The sequence below is a fragment of the Aulonocara stuartgranti genome, assembly GCF_965226115.1.
Source record: "Aulonocara stuartgranti genome assembly, chromosome: 7".
In the NCBI taxonomy this organism is placed as follows: Eukaryota; Metazoa; Chordata; class Actinopteri; order Cichliformes; family Cichlidae; genus Aulonocara; species Aulonocara stuartgranti.
Genome location: NC_138945.1, coordinates 3,567,505 through 3,586,442, shown reverse-complemented (window position 1 = coordinate 3,586,442; position 18,938 = coordinate 3,567,505). Strand labels below are relative to the sequence as shown.

Sequence of the window (18,938 nt, the reverse complement as noted above, 5' to 3'; positions counted from 1 at the left end):
AAACTAAAGCTAAAAATAGTTCTGAGGAAAACTAAGAGTTTAGCTTTAGATTGTGACGCTTGTAGTCAGTGTAAAATTGCTGTTTGTAGCAGAGCTTAAATGTGTTTTGTAGCCTTAAAAATCACACATACAAGCTTCAGCCCATCCCTATAAATGTGTATGATTATGAAGGATGAGGATCAAACTTTGTGTGACTTCATTAAACTTCCAAATTGTAGAAATAACAATCAGCTCATCAGATGAAAACTGGGATCACAAATAAATCTTTAAAAAATGACATATTGGTTTATTGGTCTATATTTGCAATTTGTGGAACTTTTCTCACTCAGGATTCTTCGACTGAACTTTTATTGACAAAAGATCCAACCATCATTATAACTGTTGGATGGTGCAAACCACTACGAAAAGTTCTGCTGTTCCCAAAGCAAACAGGGAGGTCAAACACATACAAAGATATTCTGCTTTTTCTTAAACAGTCATCTTTTCTATCAAACTGTGAAACCTGTGGGAAAGATTCAATTCCAAGGTGATTTGTATGAAGTCTTGGTGTCACCTCTGTCTGTCACCAAAAATCAAAGAGCCATCGAAGATGAATTTAGAGTTTTAGTTAATCTGCCTGACACCATTAGATCCTTTGGGCCTCATAAAGCAAAAACAGCCACAAACACGACTCAGTCCGGAACTCTGAACCGCATTAGAGCTGCTGCTTTTTAACATTCCCGCAAGCTAAAGAGAAACCACAAAGATCTTTTTTTAAGAAAAAATAAAGGACATGTGTCGTTTCATTTTCCCTTCACTCCTATTTATTGAAAACTATCCCAACCTCCACTTCGGTATGTCAGCACAGCCATGAAATGCATGTTCTTAACACCAAATAGTCAGCTAGCTGACCACAGGTTAAAGAATATTTAAGAAATGTTCTCAAAAACAATCATCGTGATGCTGAAAAGTCATTGTTCAACTATAATAATAATAATAATAATGCAAAGATTAAAGTATTATGTCTATGATATCATACAGAGGGGAAAAGTATAAAAAACTGCGTGAAGTTAAGTGTTTCGAGCAGTCGGCAGCCTGAGAGTTTGGTTGACAGGGATTACTGAGTGTGTGCAGTGATCCCTGTCAGCCAAACGCTCATTATTACAAACTTTGGATATTTTTAATTTGGGTATCCAAATTAAAAATATCCAAATTTAAAAAAAACCAAAACTCACTGTTGTTTTGGAATAAATCACATTTTCTTCAGTTAAACACACACTATGTCCATAAGCATGAGCCATCACAGCGCAGTTATCATTTAGAGGTTATTTTTTTAGACTGTGGCTGTCTCTACTGTCATAGTTTGGTTTCTATTAGTGTAAACCAGAAATGCTTCAACCTGGTTGGCATTACCATAAGTAAAGACAGCACATCTTCTTCAGCAGGAATTGTTTGTTTATTCAGTAAAAATGTTTACAGGATCAAAAATGGTTGTGTGCTTTCTAATCGTCACATTAAGCCCGTCAGTGACAAACAGAAACTAAAAATACTCTTAAGCATTGTTTAGGCCTCAGCCTCAAACATCTTCTTCCTCCCATCCATGCCGGATTTGTCTTCAATGTTTTTGCGCCAGTCGCCGACATCACGGAGCTCTTTGTCCTAAAACACAACCAAAAAAGAGAGCCAGGTTAGGTGCTTTAATTAAACAGTGTCAGAGAATAATCTCAGCCTCATACACCAAGTTAGAGTCTAATATGACTCTAACTTAAATAGCAACGACATTAAATGTCATTGCTATTTAATGAAATTTGATTAAATGTTGCTTAAGTGACAAAATGTTAGAAATCTAAAAAATATAGCATCAAATGATAAATGCACATTGATAAATATTACTGGCTGCTGCTTTTGAGACAACAACAAACACATTTATAAAATATGCATCCAACCAGGTCCTCACCTCGTCCTTCACCTCCTTCTTGACCTGCTTCAGGTTGGCTCTCAGGTCCAGGTTAACTGTGTGTTTGGAGCCTAGCAGAGCTTTCAGCATGGCGTCTGCAGACATGCGTACTTTTTTCAGCACGGGCTTCTTAAACTTGCCCATCAGGTCCTGGATTTTAATCTTCAGGTCATCGATCTGGAAAAGAAGATTACAGAGACCATGATGAAAGTTCTTCAGCATGGAATTTGATCCAAAGCACTGGATATTCCAGTTTTATTTAATCATCAGAACATTAAAGTGTCGGGTGAACAAAAGTAGAAGGTTTGCCATCTGGGCAGCGGTGCTGTGTTTTACATAATTTTATTCACACTCCCTAAATCTGACATGACATCCTTCTGCTGATGGAAGACTTCACCATCAACCGATACCTTAGTTTAAATGTTCAAGCAAAGCACAGCCCGAGCTTCTGATGATGGACGCACGGCAGGTTCCACAGGGTTATATTCTACCTCTTTGTTGGCTTTGTTGACTTTCATCTCCAGGTCGTATCGCTCCTCATCGATCCCGTCGATCTTGCAGTGGATCTCCTTGCACAGATCCTGAGCACAGATGCAAAAGCCATTGTTACACATGCACTGCAACTATGAACTTTTCCAGACGTTACCCAACAGAGATGCATATTAGAACGCAAATGCTGGACATGAAATGGTCATTAACGAGCCAGGTCGCTAGTCTGTGTGACATCCTCAGCACAAGTGTTGGTGTTCTTTTGTGACGTGCCTGCAGCTCCTGCATGGTCCTGGGCATGGACACAGGAGGACAGGTCTCAGCTATGTACCTCCTCTTTGCCTCCTCTCGCTCTCTTTCTTCCTCCTCCAGTATACCTTTAGCGATGGACAGCATCAAACTCTTCAAAAAAAATAACGTACATGTCACATCGAGTGTACATGCAGATTGCAAATAGTTCCGATTGCAAAAGAGCTTTTACCTTCAGCTGATGCTTACGACTTGATGACACTTTTTTCCTAAAAGAAAATCAATCCGTTTGTCATAAGCAAACTTCAAAATTCAAAATCAGCTTAGATAAATCGTTTGTTTTTTTTACTTCAAAATGTTTAAGAACTTTTTCAGACTTGTGTAAAAACAAGACAGAAGTACTCACCCCGACATCTTGGTGTTTGTTTGGGTTCAAAACCCTGCAGAAAAACATTAGGGGGAAGGGGAAAGAATGGTTAATTATTAGGAAATAACTGTGAAGTCATGGGCTAACAGAAAGATTGGGAAGGAAGGCAGGTTAAAGTGGGGTCAGACTGAGAAACAGTTCAAGAATGCTTCTATTGAAAAGAATAACTCCACTTAGGAGAAACACGACACCGACTTGAGGATCAGCGGTACTCCTCGAGGAAAAGCCTCTAGGCTAAATTAGGATCAGGATTTTGGGTCTGTTGTCCCCCCCTGGGTTCCCTTGTCTGTCTTCTTGAAGATTATTAAGAAAAACTTGATACCTCCTGTGTTGGTGCAAACATCTCAGACATGACTAAGTCATGAAATGCCTTCTCTGAAAATAGAGACTGAGCAGAACAATCCAGATCAACAATCGCTGCACCCAGACCGAGAGGAGGGAAATAAGGACCCTGCCATTTTTAACCAAGAAGAATCAAGAATCTTCCTTAGATACTCAGTACTCAGTACTCAACTAGCAATAAATGTTTAGCGCAAATGTGGTCCACAATCTGTAGTTTCTCTGGGCCACATTCAGCCCTGATTGATGGTACAGACTAAGGGTGAGTCCAACTGGCTTAACTTAGGTGCACCTTATATGGCATAGATGGCAAGCTCGTTTGTGGCATTTGGACCACATGTGGTCCACACAATAATTGCAAAACCTTTCTTGCCCCCAGCTCTTGATTTTTGGGCTACCAACAGCACACACTACATTTGCACTAAATAGTATCAGGCCTACATCGTGACTTTTGGTCCAGGTTGGACCAACAAGACATTCCTGCAAATGACAAAATTAACCCAGATTCAGCCCAGAATACAGAATCGTAGCATCACTTTGCATAAATCTGCAGTTTGAACCTTTCTTCTTTTTTTAATCTCATCCAAGCTTTCTAGCATTCAAAGTATTAAAACAGAATCCAATAAAAAGCTTAATATTTCTATGGAATAACACACACACACACACACACACACATCATCATCATCATCATCAGTTAAAAGATGCGGATCTCAAGATGGTCTCAAGAAAAAGCAATAAATTTAAAGTTATTTTGATGCCTTCAAACTCCCACCATTTCTCAACAACACTCAACTTTTTAGAACTCGCAAACTCCAAACATCAGAAATTTAAACCATGAGAAGAAAAAAGTACTGATGATACAAAAGGGAGAGCACATGTTTGAAGTGACTTTAAGCTTTTCTTTTGGGATAATGGCACAACGTACCACAAAGCAACCACTGAAGGATCACACAGAGTTGAAAATGTAACGCAAGGCAGAACACCATCAGTGCACTTCTTCTGTGCAGCTGTCGCACTTTGGTTGGACCTGTGACAGCTACAGGTGCTGGAGCTCTCAGAGTGTTTACAGGTGACTCAGTCCCACTGAGTTACATAAAGAAGAGTTTTGTTCTTTCTACAAATACAAAACGGATGACATTTCACTGCGTTCAATTATGTTTTGGATGCTGATGTTTTCATGTATTGGAGCTTATCTGTATAAAACATGGAGCTGATTGCATTAGACCAGATAAATGTGACACACGACCTCTGTGATGACACGGCGAGAAACACTGGGACTATCACTTTCCAAACGCGAGAGTCCATTTGCACCAGCACACCTCATCACACTGCACTTCACACCTGGAGCGCTGACAGCGCCACCCCCAAAACAAACCATACTGGCATTAAAAAGCTTCTCATCACCATCGTCATCATCATCATCCTGCAGTGACACTTTCTAATGAGCTCGTTTCTTCTCACCACATCACAAGTTTAGCTTTAGCTTTTACCAAAACCTCAAAAAAAGATCCCTTCAATGAACTGCAACAGAACGAGATCTGTCCAAAAGGTAGTCTAAGAGATTTCTCACCTTTTGGCTGATGAGGAAAACAGAAATGACCAACCGATTTGGGAAGCAGCCTCGTTCCTGGTGCTATAAGTTGGTATATATACTGCATTCCCAAAAGGCAAAGGGAACCCCATCTTTCTCTTTATGGAAGGCAACTTTTTCACTGACCAATGGGATCCAGCACCTGAAATATTATATCTGACCTCCCCTCCTCACCCCCTGAGAATCTCCCCGCCCTATCTCGTCATTATAAATAACCCCTTCTGCCCAGATTGCTTTGCTTATTGAATTATTCTCTTCCTACCCCCAAAAAGGAAGTCGCTCCTGTACTGAGTAGAAACGCAGAAGTTGCAAATCAAACAGCATATGGTATATTTACAGGGTCGAGGGGTTTTAGGCAGTTTTAGGCAGTTTTTCAGGAGATCACGGAGCAGGAGTGATGAAAGTTAAGGAGACAGCAGGTGGGAGGGCAGAGCAATGTTGTCAAGACCCTGGCTGAAGGATACAATTAAGAAGCTGTTAACAGAAGGCGGCCAAGCACTTTCTACATTTCAGTGCAGGAGGGGAAAAAAACAGAGCGGGAATTCCCCACTGTTTCCTGTTTTTCCTCTTAATAAGGCAATAGATGAGAAATAAAAAAAAAAGGTTTATCTGAGGAGAGGTGACATGACAGTTCCATGCAATCTGCTGCTTTCATGCTCTGTTATGCTGCTGAAGCTCTACCAGTGGCTCAAAACTAGGCTTTTTTGTTAATGTGGCAGCAGAGGGAGAATAAAGACTACACTGGGAACAATTTTCATGCTCTTGTGCAGCCCTGTGCCCTCATTCAGGCGTATTACACAGAAAGTGGCGCTGCACACGAGTCTGATAATTGCTTTGCATTACATAAGTGTTTTGTATTCAGAAGCGATCGTGCAGCTGTTACAGCTGGAACTCATTTCAACATATCTGAAATCTGCTTGGTAGCTTCATCGTTTATACTATAACCTTTTATTATATTTAATGTTAAGATTTAAATCTGGAACATAATTAGTGGAGCAGAAAGTACAAAATGTGACACTGCAGGTGAGCGGGCTGTACGAGAGGAAGTGGACAGCACTGTCGCCACATGGCCGGGTTCTCTCCAAATACTCCAGCAGGAACCTGGAGATTTTGATCATTCGGATCTCATATTGTCTCGTATTCTCTGGATGTCTGTCATTTTCTTTCTCTGGCTCCACTGCAGGAAATTTCCTGATTGAAGGAACTTAGTTCTTTAGTGCATGTCAGAGGAACCAGGGCACAAACGAAGCAACAGGAGACAGTTTGACCTCCACATTGTGCTTATTCAGGGAACTTCCAGGGTGGGAGTGGCTTACAAATCAACATTTAGCAATGAGCTAATTTCTTAAATGGTAATGGGTGACATCACAGTGGTTGTGTCCATTATCAGTCTGTGCTTCTCACTAAGCGTGCACACAACACCAACTCTGAACGGCTTCAACATAACAGAGCTGTGTGTGCTCAAATCACTTCCAACACATGAGCAGCTGTTAGATACATCAGTTTCTTTAATATTTCAACAGTGCAAATTAAATCTGATTAATAAACACGACATGAGAAATACATTGCTTCACATTTCTGAATCACATCGTATTCATTGAGAACATTCTGGGATACTGAGAAATCACCTGAGAGAACGAGTTAGAAAACCTATTCAGTCTGATATGATGATTGTGATGGCGAGAGTTTACGACGACGGGGAAAAAAAGAAAGAAAAAGAATCTGTTGATGATCGTTTCCACTACACGAGCGTCAAAACATCTGTCAAATATAGAATCCGTTTCAGTCTCACCGCTACTATACACTAAAGTCTGCAAATATATCACAGCAAGGACGAGTCACACAAATGTCTTTTTTCTTCTTTTTCAAAATAAAACATCCAAAAATATTCAACATCTTACAAGATATCTAGAAGTTAAAGTCATACAAAGTGTGCAAATGTCAACGAACGCTCATGAGATGACTCCAAATGAAGGCACCATACTTTTAGATTCTACTCCATCACATGAACTGTGACCGTGGCGGCCTGTCCGATACCAAATTTGACTAAGACCCCCCCACCAAAAATATATATATATGGAAAAAATGAAAATAAAAATGAAACTACAAGCAAAATAAAACCCAGTCAGCAGTGATGGAGTACCAGTTCTGCCTTGATGCCATTTAACAACCAGCCCACATTTTGACAGACTTCAGATAGAATCTGAGCTAAATATGGAAGTCATTGGTGAATTTCTTGTGGTAGTTCCCATGATACCCACAGCAGTGGTTTCAACATTGAAACCAGTAATTCTCACACTTTTTGCAAAGGACACTGGTCCATTTCCCCCTTACTAAAATACATGGACCATCCAATGTTACACTCCCATTTAAGTGAGAATTTGGCAATGAGCTAATTTCTGTATGGCTAACACTCTGTCCTAACAATATATATATTTTTGTACAAGGGTTCAATAAATTGGCTAAAAAGGAAGAGGCTAGCAGTGATGTGGCGACCAAAGACCATCAAGACTCAATGACATTCAACTTTTTCAAGCAATGACTGGCAAAATAACCGCTCGGGGTGAGAAGTGGAAGGTTCAGCACTTTCCTCAACTTTGAGGCAAGCAAGTGCGCCGCCTACCAATGAGAGGGCAGGATAGTGCTGATTGATGAGAGCGGGTGGTAAATACATCCCCACTAGTGTTCAACCTTTGTTACCATCTGCTCACTCACTGACATCCAAACAGTATGGCTCCTTAAAAGTCCTTCCACCTGGCTCTACCTCCTACAGTTCACAGATGATTACTACAAGCAGATGCATGTATGGAAGACCAAATTAATCAAAAATAAAAGACCTCATATATACATCTATGTTATTACACCTAAAATATCAAAATGCACATAATTTAAAAAATGACTTTTTTTATTTCCTTTACAATTAATTTAAAATTCCTTATGTTTTTTTGATTTTGTTTTGTTCATTTCAGTGGTATGTCCCAGGTCATTTGATGTGTCGCTTCCTCTCATCCTTCTTTCCTCTGTACTACACTGTCTAATCAAAGGCCTGAAAACCCCCAAATGAAACTTAAAATTGAATGAAAAGGAAAATCGAAAAACGGTAAGTTTAGGAAACAAAGATATGAATTAATGTCACAGTTTATGAAATGAAGCCTACATTTGATTTTAATATTTTTAACACTTTACTGAGTCATTATTTCATTTTTAATTTTGGCAGTTCTGGTCCTCCACAATACTTACTATTTTTGATATACACGCCTGTGTAAGCATTAAAGATATAACTAAAGTAATTACAGCAAGAAATGGTGATGCTTTCCTGGTGCAAATGTTTTTTGTGTTTAGAGGTACTTCTAAATTCATTAATTTAACACACGCAAAAAAAGGCAATTGCCAGTGCTATCCCTTTAGCCTCTTAGTAGATGTGTCTATTGTATAAACTTCAAATTCCTAGATGATTTTCAGAAAAGCTGACCTCTGACCTTCAGGTCAAGGTCACTGTGATTCAAACTTATACAAGATTTTTATTAGATACAGCTATAAAACTTGACTTCAGAAATTTGGTGTGATGACAATACACCATCAGCCTTTCACAGCTGAGGCATTAAGGCTGCTTATATATTTACTTAAAAACCAACTACACCCACAGAATGTAAAGAAGCAACTGCTTTGAATTTGTCAAACATATCTGTGTACTGTGTTGAAGCGACATCAACTGATGTTAAAACAGGCCTGTGCCGTTGTTTCGTGTAGTACCACAGGATGGCACAGCGAGTTACCCAAGAGCAGATTCCCACAGCTAACCTGGTAAAATGCAAATCGTCTAGAGGAAACGGGGCTGAGAGAAACGTTGGAAGTTTAACGAACAGCAGCACACATCTGAACATGTTTTAATACACCTGCTGTTAAAAAGCTGCTCCCTGGTGGTGACATTTGCAAATGGTAAATAAAAAGGGTACCTTTAAAGACAAAACAGTACCTCTGAAAAGGTCATTTTCACCATTTTCTGACATTTAACAAAATATTTGTAGGTTAAGAAGAATTTGACAGGTGAAAGACTCATGACTTCAAAGCCCTGACTACTATTAACACCTTCATCTGGTTACTTTTAATGAACATGGTCTCATTTTTCCCTCATTGTGAAACTCAGTCATGTTAAGTGTCTTTAAACATTCACAGGGAAACTTTAATACTCTTCTTTTTAGACAGTTCTGTAAGCAGTGGAGCGAAAAAGTAAAGAAAAAAAAAATTACCTCTTGCCATCCATAAACCCCGAATCGCAGTTCAGCAATGATGGTGCACTAATACTGATAAGAGATGCATGTCACTCAACTTCACCGCACACCAAAGTTCAAATTCACAGAGCCACGCTCCTAAAGACATTTCAGCGAACTGTCACTAAAAACGAGGCTCAAGTCTTCCTCACAGAGGACAAGAGGGACCGTTCATCCTGTCGAGTATGACCTCAGCGGGGGGAAAAAATAAATAAAAAATAAGCACACAAAAGATAGATAACGGCACAAAAAGGTCAGAAGCAACACAAAGTGTCCATGTGCAAAAGTTCCCTTTTAAGACAGAAGAAGATGAAACTGCAACATAATCCAGGAAGCGGCTGTAGATCTAAAGATAACAAAAAGCATGCATGTCCTCCATTGGCTGGAGTACAGACGGTTTGTTTGGGTTTCAACCCAAGTCCATATTTCATCTACTATGACACTCCAAACTAAGACTTTATCAGCTATAGATCTCCAAACAAGCAATGCCTCCTCACTTTGCCCAAAAGTCTACATGAACCTGATGGCAGGTTACAGTTGGCACTAAAACTTTTTCTTAAATGGATCTCCAGCATCAGCCCAAGTCTGCAGCTCACATTAAACCTTAGACAGTAAATTTGTGAAGAGGTTCTCTGGGTAAAAACTAGGGTGGACATTTCTAAGCAAAGAGTGATGATTTCTCAAACGACTGTGTGCAGTTGTGGCTAGCTTGCGACATGTTAGCTCTACCTGGTGGACTTTGCAGTGGACTTACTTAGTAAAACAATTCTATACCATTCTCATAGAGCTGAATCACTGCCTTCCACGCCACTGCATCAATTCAATGTGTTACAGTAGAGGGTTTGCAGAAACTACATACATGGAGAGCAGAAGTATAAATCCACTGATATACATACACGTTTCTATGCAGTGCATAATTAAAGTCAATGAGCTAAAATAATTAACAGAAGACTCGTGAGCAGCTTCTGCTGAACGGTCCGACCTTTCCTACACAACATGAGCTCTGGCCGACCTTTAGTCTATTTAGTTGTTTAATGGTGACCACCAACTACGTCTTATAGCCATCTGCACATAGTAGTAACATGTTACAGTAGCTCACTAGAAAAAACAAAAATAGGGGAAAATATGTATTTGAAGATAACAGATACACTTAGAATTTAATAAGCATTCAAATATTTGAAAGCCATGGCCATTCCAAGCACAGCTGAAGGAATTTTCAACCCCTACTGGTGCAATTCCAGTTTGTTGCATCTTTAGGTTTTGTAATGTGCATATAGACAACGCAAAGTGACGCTGCGCTGGGTTAACTCGCTGAGAAACTAATGTACTAGTGGGAGAGTACTGAATCACAGGTGACCTCATTTACACACAGCAACAGTTATTTTATCAGGACATTGCTGTCTTTTTTCTATTAGTCCTACTAAACCTTTTGGGCTGTCTTTACGTAAAATGAGTCGTGTAAAAAGGGCACTAAACAGATACATTACAGCACTCGCCCAATATTCAGGCTGGTAACAGAGTCCATGTTGTAAGACGTTCCACGTGGTCGCTTGCTTCTACAGTTATTTCACATCTTAAAGCGAGAAAGAAAATCATCCTTTACAGGCTTGCATGTCTCACCAGTGGAATTACCGCCACCTGAAACACATCTGAGATGTCACACTGGATTTACACGACTAGGTTACACCTGAAAGGTCGTTTTCAACATGCAGCAGTGTTTTTGTGCATCCAGGCATACTTTGCTTTATTGAGTCGTCCATAAAAGGCAAACTCTAGGCTGAGCAATTGGGCAAACATATTTGCGATAACCCGACTCAATCTGCAATTGGTTTGATTTTTGTAGTTCAACTTTGCTCATCCAGCAAGTGCGTCCTTGCTTTTAGTTGCACTGAGCTACAGTTACGAGTTGTACCACGCTCTGGTGCTCGTCTTACTGAACCTGGGCAATAGCCCAAAATGATGCAGCCCTCCGAGATCAATTTTGCTGAATAAGTATTTTTCATCGGGAAATGTTAATCTTGATTTTAAGAAAAATAAAGAACACACAAACTATATATTTGAGTTTAAAAAGGCATTTCTGTGAGTATTAGAGACGTCACAGCACGGCTGCTACTTATACAAACATGGAAGAGCCTGTTTGGGGGTTAAACTATCAAGTTATTGTTTAGAAATGGGTGCTATCCTATCAGACATCCTTATCTGACCAATCGGGACCAATCTATTTTATGGACCAGATCGGCTTCTTAAAAGACATAAACGCGTTTTATTCAAGTTCAGAGACTTTATCATTATCCGTTCACCATTTTTCAAAGTTAAAATCAAATGTGGGCTCTTGTGGGGACATAACCATTTTAGCCTTTTGGTTCCATTAACTCTTATGCGCTCTCGTCTGATCTGCAGCAAACATCGGTGCAATGGGATTAACAGGAAGTGGAAGAGCTCCTACAGTGGCCGTGGTGCCAGCTGGATGCATAACGTGAACGTGCAACGGCTTTATAACCCTTTTGGACCTGTTGCGGACCCCTTCCCAACTCTCCGAGCTGCATTTTTGATTCCACGTGTGAACGAAGCTGCAGGATAATCTAACGACCACTGACACGGTTCTAGTATGACATCAATAATCTCCTGAGATCACCCGGTAAGAAATTCCCCTGATATAGAACAGCAACACGACGGTGTGGCACAGAACTGAAGCAGGACTATATCAACTATACAGCCAACACTATCACACTGTTATACCGAGAAGCTTTGCACACTACAGCAAAGTCTATTGCGTCTCCTATTTGGCGAGTATGAAGGAGGAAATCACGGCCAGGTCACATTTACAGGTCTGAAGAGGAAATACATCAAATTCTCACAACCACAAGTGGGGACAATAATATCCATGTGATCAGTCTACAGCTGCCCTTGGTTGTCTGTATGAAAGGATCCAATACTGTGGGAGGAGCAGAGAGGGCGTCGAGCAGCAGCTGAGCATGATGGGAAACAAAATCAGGTCCACGCCACTTTGCGTGAGATGGCCTGTTTGAAGCACTCAGGGTCAATGTTTCCGCCGGGCCGCAGCGCCCTCTCCAGGCTCACAAGGACGTTTTGGTGGCACTCTCTGATGTTGACAGGGTACTTGGCCCTCAGCAGCTCATAGGCAGCGATCAGCCTCATGTTCTGCTTCACCATCAGGTACTGGATGATGCATGTGGGCGCCAGAGAGTAGCCGTCCCGACAGTGGACCAGGACGCGCTTCCGCTTCTCCGTGGAGGCGTTGATGCACTCGTTGATGTCCTCGAAACAGCGCTGCTTCAGCGACGGGCCATCGCCCAGAGCGTCCGGCACATCTCCGATGTCCACTTTGAGGCGGGACCAGCTGTGGCGAGCGCCACGAGAGCAGGTGCAGGGTATGAGGCTAAGGGAGGGGGCCGATTCTCCTGGAGCACTGCTCATGTCGATGATGCTATCGATGTTGTTGCGGCACAGCGTACGGCCATTGTACGCTGCGTTTAGGTTGCCGACATAGATGTAATCGGTCACCTTGGAGATGACGGGCTCCGAGTATTGGAAGTGTTCGGGACCACTGGGTTTGGGCTCTGGCGTATCAGGGCCCCTCGCTCCGGCCGGCCCCGTGGCGGCTCTCCGGCTGTAGTTGCGGAGCTTCTTAGAGCCGGAGCGGGACGGCGGGTTGGAGTCGGACTCTGAGCTGCTGTTCCAGGGCGGCGAGAAGAGAGAGAAGCGGCTGGAGGACTTGCTCTTGTTGAGTATCTCCACAGGGCTGGACAGGCCGGAGCAGGACACTGTGGTAGAAGCAGAGGCGCAGAACAGGGACGCTCGTTCCAGAGAACCCGTGCTGCTGGCTGCTCCTGCACTGTGAGCCTTCTCCATCTGCAACACAGACACAAATGAAACATGGATAACAACTCTCACAGTAGGTTGTCACACCAACCAGACCTGAGAAGTCCATAGCAGTGCCTGCTCCCCCCTTCATAAAAAAGCCAGGAAACACAGATTCCTCAGTGCTTCCAACATATGATATGGACCCATTTGAAATCCTTTCTCTACACCCTTCCACGCTGCGAGGAGTTAAACTCCACATGGAGTTTCATTTGGATCTACTGAAGTAGAAATACAGCCGCAAGCTTTAAGAACCCTGTCACCTTTCTGCTAGAAAAAGAGGAAACTAATCAGCATCTTCTGTGACCTACCCTGCTATCAGATTGATTTATTAAGACAACATCCATCACCCAGACGCATCTGTTCTACTTTCAGTTTATTCAAATATTTTCAGCAAGATTTCCAAAATGTTCCTACTTCTTTTCATTATTTTCTTGTTGTTCTTTAATTGATTAATATAGTATTTAGTTATAGAAATAAAAGCATAGATGTGCCTATTTTTGTATGTGAACACTAGTCCACAGTTGCAAACTCATTCTTTTAGAAACGCCGTTTTTTTTTAATATGAAGATGTTTCAGGATCCAGATGTACCTCAACTCCTGCTGAGGACATAGCAGCAGATGTTTGTGTACCTGAGCTTTGAGGTTGTTCTTCCACTCCTGCGTCTCCAGAGCCTTGAAGCGTCCGCTGCTGTCGGAGGACACCGACACACAGAGAGGCCGGTGGGCTCTGGCAGGGAGCTGGGGGGTGAGGGCCACGGGCACGGGCCTTGCATCGGCATGCTCGCTCCTACTCATCATTAGATTCGGACAGGAACCTGAAACACCCAGGAGGCCGCATGTGAGATCAAAAGGCAAACAACAGAACTTCTCCTCTCCGGTATTTGTGGAGACGACATGAAAAGAATTCTCATTCACAGACAACAGTTTAAAATTGTGTGTTACGTAGGGCTGCACGATTTTGCATAAAATGAGAATCACGATTTTTTGGTTTAGAATTGAGATCACGATTTTCTCACGATTTTCTTTTCCAATATAAATATTTATTGCACTTATTAACTGCACATCAACTTCGTAACAGTTGAGACTGAACACAAAAACAACAAATGTCTCACGTTTTGTCGTTGCCGCAAAATGTTGTACTGCTTGAAATTCCGTCTCCACCGTTGCTCGACGCTGCGTGTATAGAGCAGGTAGTGCAACAATAGAAAAATAGTTGCGGGACGGCACTGTGTAGCGTTTGTCTAGGGTGTTGATCATTTTCCTAAATCCCTCGTTTTGCACAGTGTTGATGGGAGCCATATCTTTGGTCAGGTGATAGCCTCCGTAATTTCTTTGTGCCTGCGGGAGTTCGACGGGTATAGAGAAGCGCTGTAGGTTCCCGTTATTGATGTTTGGGTGGTTGACCGGGACGGATTTTCTCCTGTCACTTTCTTGGCCTTTACAGCTTCCTCATCGCTCAGGTGCTCTCCGTTGTTTTTTTCCCCTGCCAGCTGACTTCTGTATTGTGGTATAAGGCTCCGCCCTTGTCATTTGTTGAGCAGGAAGAGTGAGCGCTTGTTTTCATGCAGCTTATGTCCAGGATCAAAATGCAGTACAATCGTCATCTTTTACTTTTTTTTTCTTTTAAAAATCATTGTCACTTGGAAATGAGATCGCACATAAGTATGAATTGAGATCGTGATTTTCTAACGATTAATTGTGCAGCACTAGTGTTACGGTACCATTTTCCCCAAATCTGCAAACACTCCAAAGGTTTAAAGTCAAGTTGAGGAATGAAGGATGAAACACTTCTCCAAAACTACGCTGTAGTTCATACTAGTTTTACACAGACAGTTTGTGAACTGAAGATTTGAAATCAATTATATTATTAGATTCATATTTAATTTAATCTACCTCTTTGCAGTTTCCTGCCTAAAACCGAGAGACAACAGAAGAAGGTGTTTCTATCTGTAATAGTTTCAGTTTTAAATTGGAACTTCACTGTTTGCAAAGATACTATTCTATCTGTGCTAATGCACATGTATTCTCCCGGGCGTGTGCTTCTGTCACTCTGTGTGGGGAGAGTGGACGTCACTGCCAGCAAAGATGTTACTGCCAAGCGCACAGGAGGTCAACAGGACAGTTGGACAATGAAGGAGGGAAACCGGGTTCATAGCTCGATTTTTGGGTTTAGTACATACTTCAATTTCTTTAGAACAGATAAATACTTTGACTTTCACCATTTATGTTTATTAGAACTTTATATATTAAAAAAAAAAATAACTATAAAGCCCGTCTGAGCTCAAACTGGACTTGTGCTGCATATAAATTGACTTTGCCACCCCAGCTGCAGACCATGAGATTCTGCACAACTTTTACAGGTTTGTATCTTACTTACATCCATCAGAAAAAATGTGGAACGTTATTCAAGCCCAGGACTTGTTCCTTCTGTTTGTCCACAAGTTTGAAATCAGGAAAAAGAAGGCTGGGATTTGCTGCTCCCTCCTTTTAAAATCTGCTAATCAACTAAATCTTAATCAGCTGGTTTTTAATGACCTGGAAGTACCGTTAATGACACCTTGTGAATAAGGGAACTTCTGCCCATGCAGGATTTGACCTACCAGCACATTCTGAGCGGGTGATGGACTGAATCTGCAGTGTGTTCTGGGTTTTCAGCAGGCGGTGGAGAGTTCTCAAAGTACCTGCGCACAGACAGAGAGGTCACCTTACACAGAACTTAACAAAACACAGAGGAGATATTTAAAAAAAAAGGACAGCGGCACCAGTCTTACCGATCCTTCCGTTCTGCCTGCAGGGCACCATTGGATCCAAAACTTTGTGTGCACTCCGCTCTTCCTCTGCATCCATGTTCCGCCTCCTGCAGGGAGAGGCGCATCATAACCCCGGCCCTTCATCTTTTGGCAAGCCGAGCAACACATCAGCTACATCGGGCAGACATGGCTTCAGATAGTTGGCGGTACCGACACCCGAACGGCTGCTAGCATCACCGCCTAGGTTAGCAGCTAACGAAAGAGCTAGCCATCCAGCCAGCTGGTCGGCTCACTGTGTGTGAGTCATATCGTGGAGCTGGTGGAGGCTCTGACCGTCAGGTAATCCTAGTGGGGAAGCGAAGCTGCAGCAAACCAGGGCTCGCTCACGACAGCTTGACGACTAGAGCCATTAACCACAGTAAACCTTAAAAATCCCCGGAGCGTTAGCGAGCTAACCGTAGACTGCACAAGTATCCGTTGCTCACGGCTCGTACACGGGTGGCACAGCTCCATCACACGAAACGACAACAAGAACATGCACACGATATTATGCGTCCATCTGCCGCCACACAACGCGGGTTAACGTGGATGTTAAACGCCGTAAATGTGACCATTTATCCGGAGCTTCAGTGATTAGCTGCCTGGCTAACCAGCAGCAGCATCAGCACCGTGAGCGCGCCGGCTTCAGTCCATGGGAATTGTTGTCCTGGGATTGGCCTTGCAGGATTTACCCCGCTTAATGACAACCTTTAACCTTTAAACAAATACGAATGCGTATTATCTGAGTAAATTATACGGTGTATTTGCAAAACTAGATTAACAGCAAGCAATTATACGCAATAGAAATTCCCTGCGAGACAAAACCCGGGGACTAAGGAACGCAAATTTTGTAGGCTTTCATTAAATTGTGACTCCAGTGAGTCCCAGGGCAGTGGGAAAAGCAACAACAAAAAACCCAAAATAACCTCATAATCTTTTCCAATTCACTTTCTAAAAAAAAAACCTTAATGGAAAACATGAGCGGGAGAACTGCCAAAATCCTCACGTGAGCTGACTTCAAAATGCGCATCCTACTTCACTTCAGTATATCCCCCCCCGTGGCCCTCATCCTCTTCTGTAGCTTTGCTACCGAAAGGCGTGCTTATGGGTATTTTTCACAAAATCTTGGGAGACATATTTAAATAATTCACGCAATTCTGATTCACTTTGCGGCATGCCACAAAAGCATGTCTGATTCTGCTTTGGCTTTGTCCTGCAGCTCTTCACTCAGCCCTCACACTGAGTCTTCGGAGCTGAGCATAATTCTGCATCTGTAGTAATAAAACTCACCGAAACAGAGCAGAACTGAGCTGGAATATTTTCTCAGCAATGCGCACGCGCTGATGGACTCATCATATTGAATCTGTTTTGAACCAAAGTGAAATGTCTGTCAAAACGCACTAACGCGACTGCTGGAAACCGATACGTGAAAAGAGCGATGCGCGCATTTACGCGTGTGGCACAGTAACATTCCTTTCATCAACACACTTATTTACAATATTATGCGAAATATTATTTACAGTTGTTCTGCACGTCACACAGGTCAGCTGTTACACTTAGATTTCGGTGGAATAGTTTCTAATAGCAGCTCCTAATAGAAGAGTTATCCCTTGTATCAAAATCACACCTGAAAGGACTTGCTGTTTTCAGGGAGATCTGCGCTTATAATATTATTCGGTTAGTGTATTACACACTTTCATCCCGTCTACTGGTTTTTGAACCGCTAATTTTCCTCGCTCTTTGTAGAATCATTGGATCATTTATCACTGAAAATAAACTAGTTGAGCCGTCTTTGTCACCGTTGTCTGTCTCATAGCATATATAATTAAGTAAATCATTTTTTAAAATATTGTTCTTGCTGTTGAGTGATCCATTGTAACTATTTTGTTCTTCCATGCGTACTATTTCAATGAAACGCGCAGATATTTTGTTTAAAGGCTTAGTTGTAAATGTCGTTAACCCTGAACAGGTTACCAGTGAACTAGTCTTTGTTAGGTGCTTAATCTACCAGTAGCTCATTGTACCATAGCTTTCCTTAAGATCTATTAGATCTATTTGACTATTTCGTTCTATTTTTTATGTAATCCAGAGTATATTTTGTGGTTGTGTCTAGTTAAACAAAGACAAAACCTTACAAAAGAATTAAGGATTAAAGATGGAAACATTCGTTTAAAGTTCCAAATATTTCACTAAATAAATATAAATTCACATTTATGGCAGAAATGGTCAGATGACGTCTAAAGTGAAGTCTGTAGCATAAGTTTATTGGATCTACTCACCGTGTGTGTGTGTGTGTGAGAGAGAGAGAGAGAGAGACGCAGGCTGCAGCTGTTTCTCAGACTCAATGACTGAAGCAGTTTCGTCTGAAAGCAGAGTTGATCCTGTTCTTCTTCTTCGTATGCTTTAATTGGATGGTCTGGGCTTCTCTTCAGGTAACCTGGTAACCCACCGATCTGCTGATGTCACTGCTCTCCATAATGAAGTGTGAGTGTATCCAGCCGCCTTTGTCAATAAGCAGGAGGGTAAATTCACAGGAGATAAGCCGGACAATGAAGGCCATGGCTGGTTTAAGCTGATCAGGAGACACTGAATTTCTCGCAAACAGGTGATTCCAGTTTATTCTCCAGTTTACTTTTGCACCTTTATTAACAATTCATCGACTTCAAACACAGATAACACTGATATTTTTTTATTATAGAATGAATTGTTATTCAAAATAATAATTAAAATGTGTGGTATTTTGGGTACATTTTAATTATTACTGAAAAGGGATGGGATTCATCACCAGTTAGTGATTTTAATAAGCACGAATGTCCACCACTGGAACAGAATATTGACACAAAATAAGAAAAAGAAGATTGTTTTTGACTCGAGGCCCCTTAGCAAAATTCTGAGAGCTACATTAGTTTAATTGTTACGTTATAGGTGAGTCTGAAGCAGATTAGGAACCCTTTAATGGATC

The 18,938-nt window shown here is 41.7% G+C and overlaps 2 protein-coding genes and 1 long non-coding RNA gene across 7 annotated transcripts in view; 1 reads left to right on the top strand and 2 right to left on the bottom strand.

Moving 5' to 3' along the window:
* Positions 1–1,428: 1,428 nt before the first annotated feature.
* LOC309712083 (troponin I, fast skeletal muscle-like) lies at positions 1,429–5,454 on the bottom strand. Of its 2 annotated transcripts, XM_082542675.1 has the most exons (7): positions 5,011–5,454; positions 3,081–3,114; positions 2,907–2,943; positions 2,699–2,827; positions 2,428–2,517; positions 1,937–2,113; positions 1,429–1,638 (listed from the first exon to the last, which is right to left on the bottom strand). In XM_082542675.1, the coding sequence occupies exons 2-7, from the start codon at positions 3,086–3,088 to the stop codon at positions 1,543–1,545; spliced, it is 537 nt and encodes a 178-aa protein (XP_082398801.1). In that variant the 5' UTR covers positions 3,089–3,114; positions 5,011–5,454; the 3' UTR covers positions 1,429–1,542. The 2 variants fall into 2 exon arrangements, with proteins under 2 accessions (XP_082398801.1, XP_082398800.1); XM_082542674.1 differs by lacking the exon at positions 5,011–5,454 and having other exon boundaries at positions 3,081–4,137.
* A 1,067-nt stretch (positions 5,455–6,521) lies between these two features.
* Positions 6,522–16,036, bottom strand: LOC309712081 (uncharacterized protein). 2 transcript variants are annotated; one of them, XM_082542672.1, is made up of 4 exons: positions 15,959–16,036; positions 15,788–15,868; positions 13,818–14,002; positions 6,522–13,175 (listed from the first exon to the last, which is right to left on the bottom strand). In XM_082542672.1, the coding sequence occupies exons 1-4, from the start codon at positions 16,032–16,034 to the stop codon at positions 12,294–12,296; spliced, it is 1,224 nt and encodes a 407-aa protein (XP_082398798.1). In that variant the 5' UTR covers positions 16,035–16,036; the 3' UTR covers positions 6,522–12,293. The 2 variants fall into 2 exon arrangements, with proteins under 2 accessions (XP_082398798.1, XP_082398799.1); XM_082542673.1 differs by lacking the exons at positions 15,788–15,868; positions 15,959–16,036 and adding an exon at positions 15,565–15,679.
* LOC309712089 overlaps positions 15,805–18,938 on the top strand; it is a 10,663-nt gene continuing 7,529 nt past the window's right edge. For all 3 annotated transcript variants that reach the window (XR_014278184.1, XR_014278185.1, XR_014278186.1), the window contains exons 1-3: positions 15,805–15,886; positions 15,982–16,276; positions 18,409–18,581. This is a non-coding gene — a long non-coding RNA (uncharacterized lncRNA). The remainder of the gene's footprint in view (positions 15,887–15,981; positions 16,277–18,408; positions 18,582–18,938) is intronic.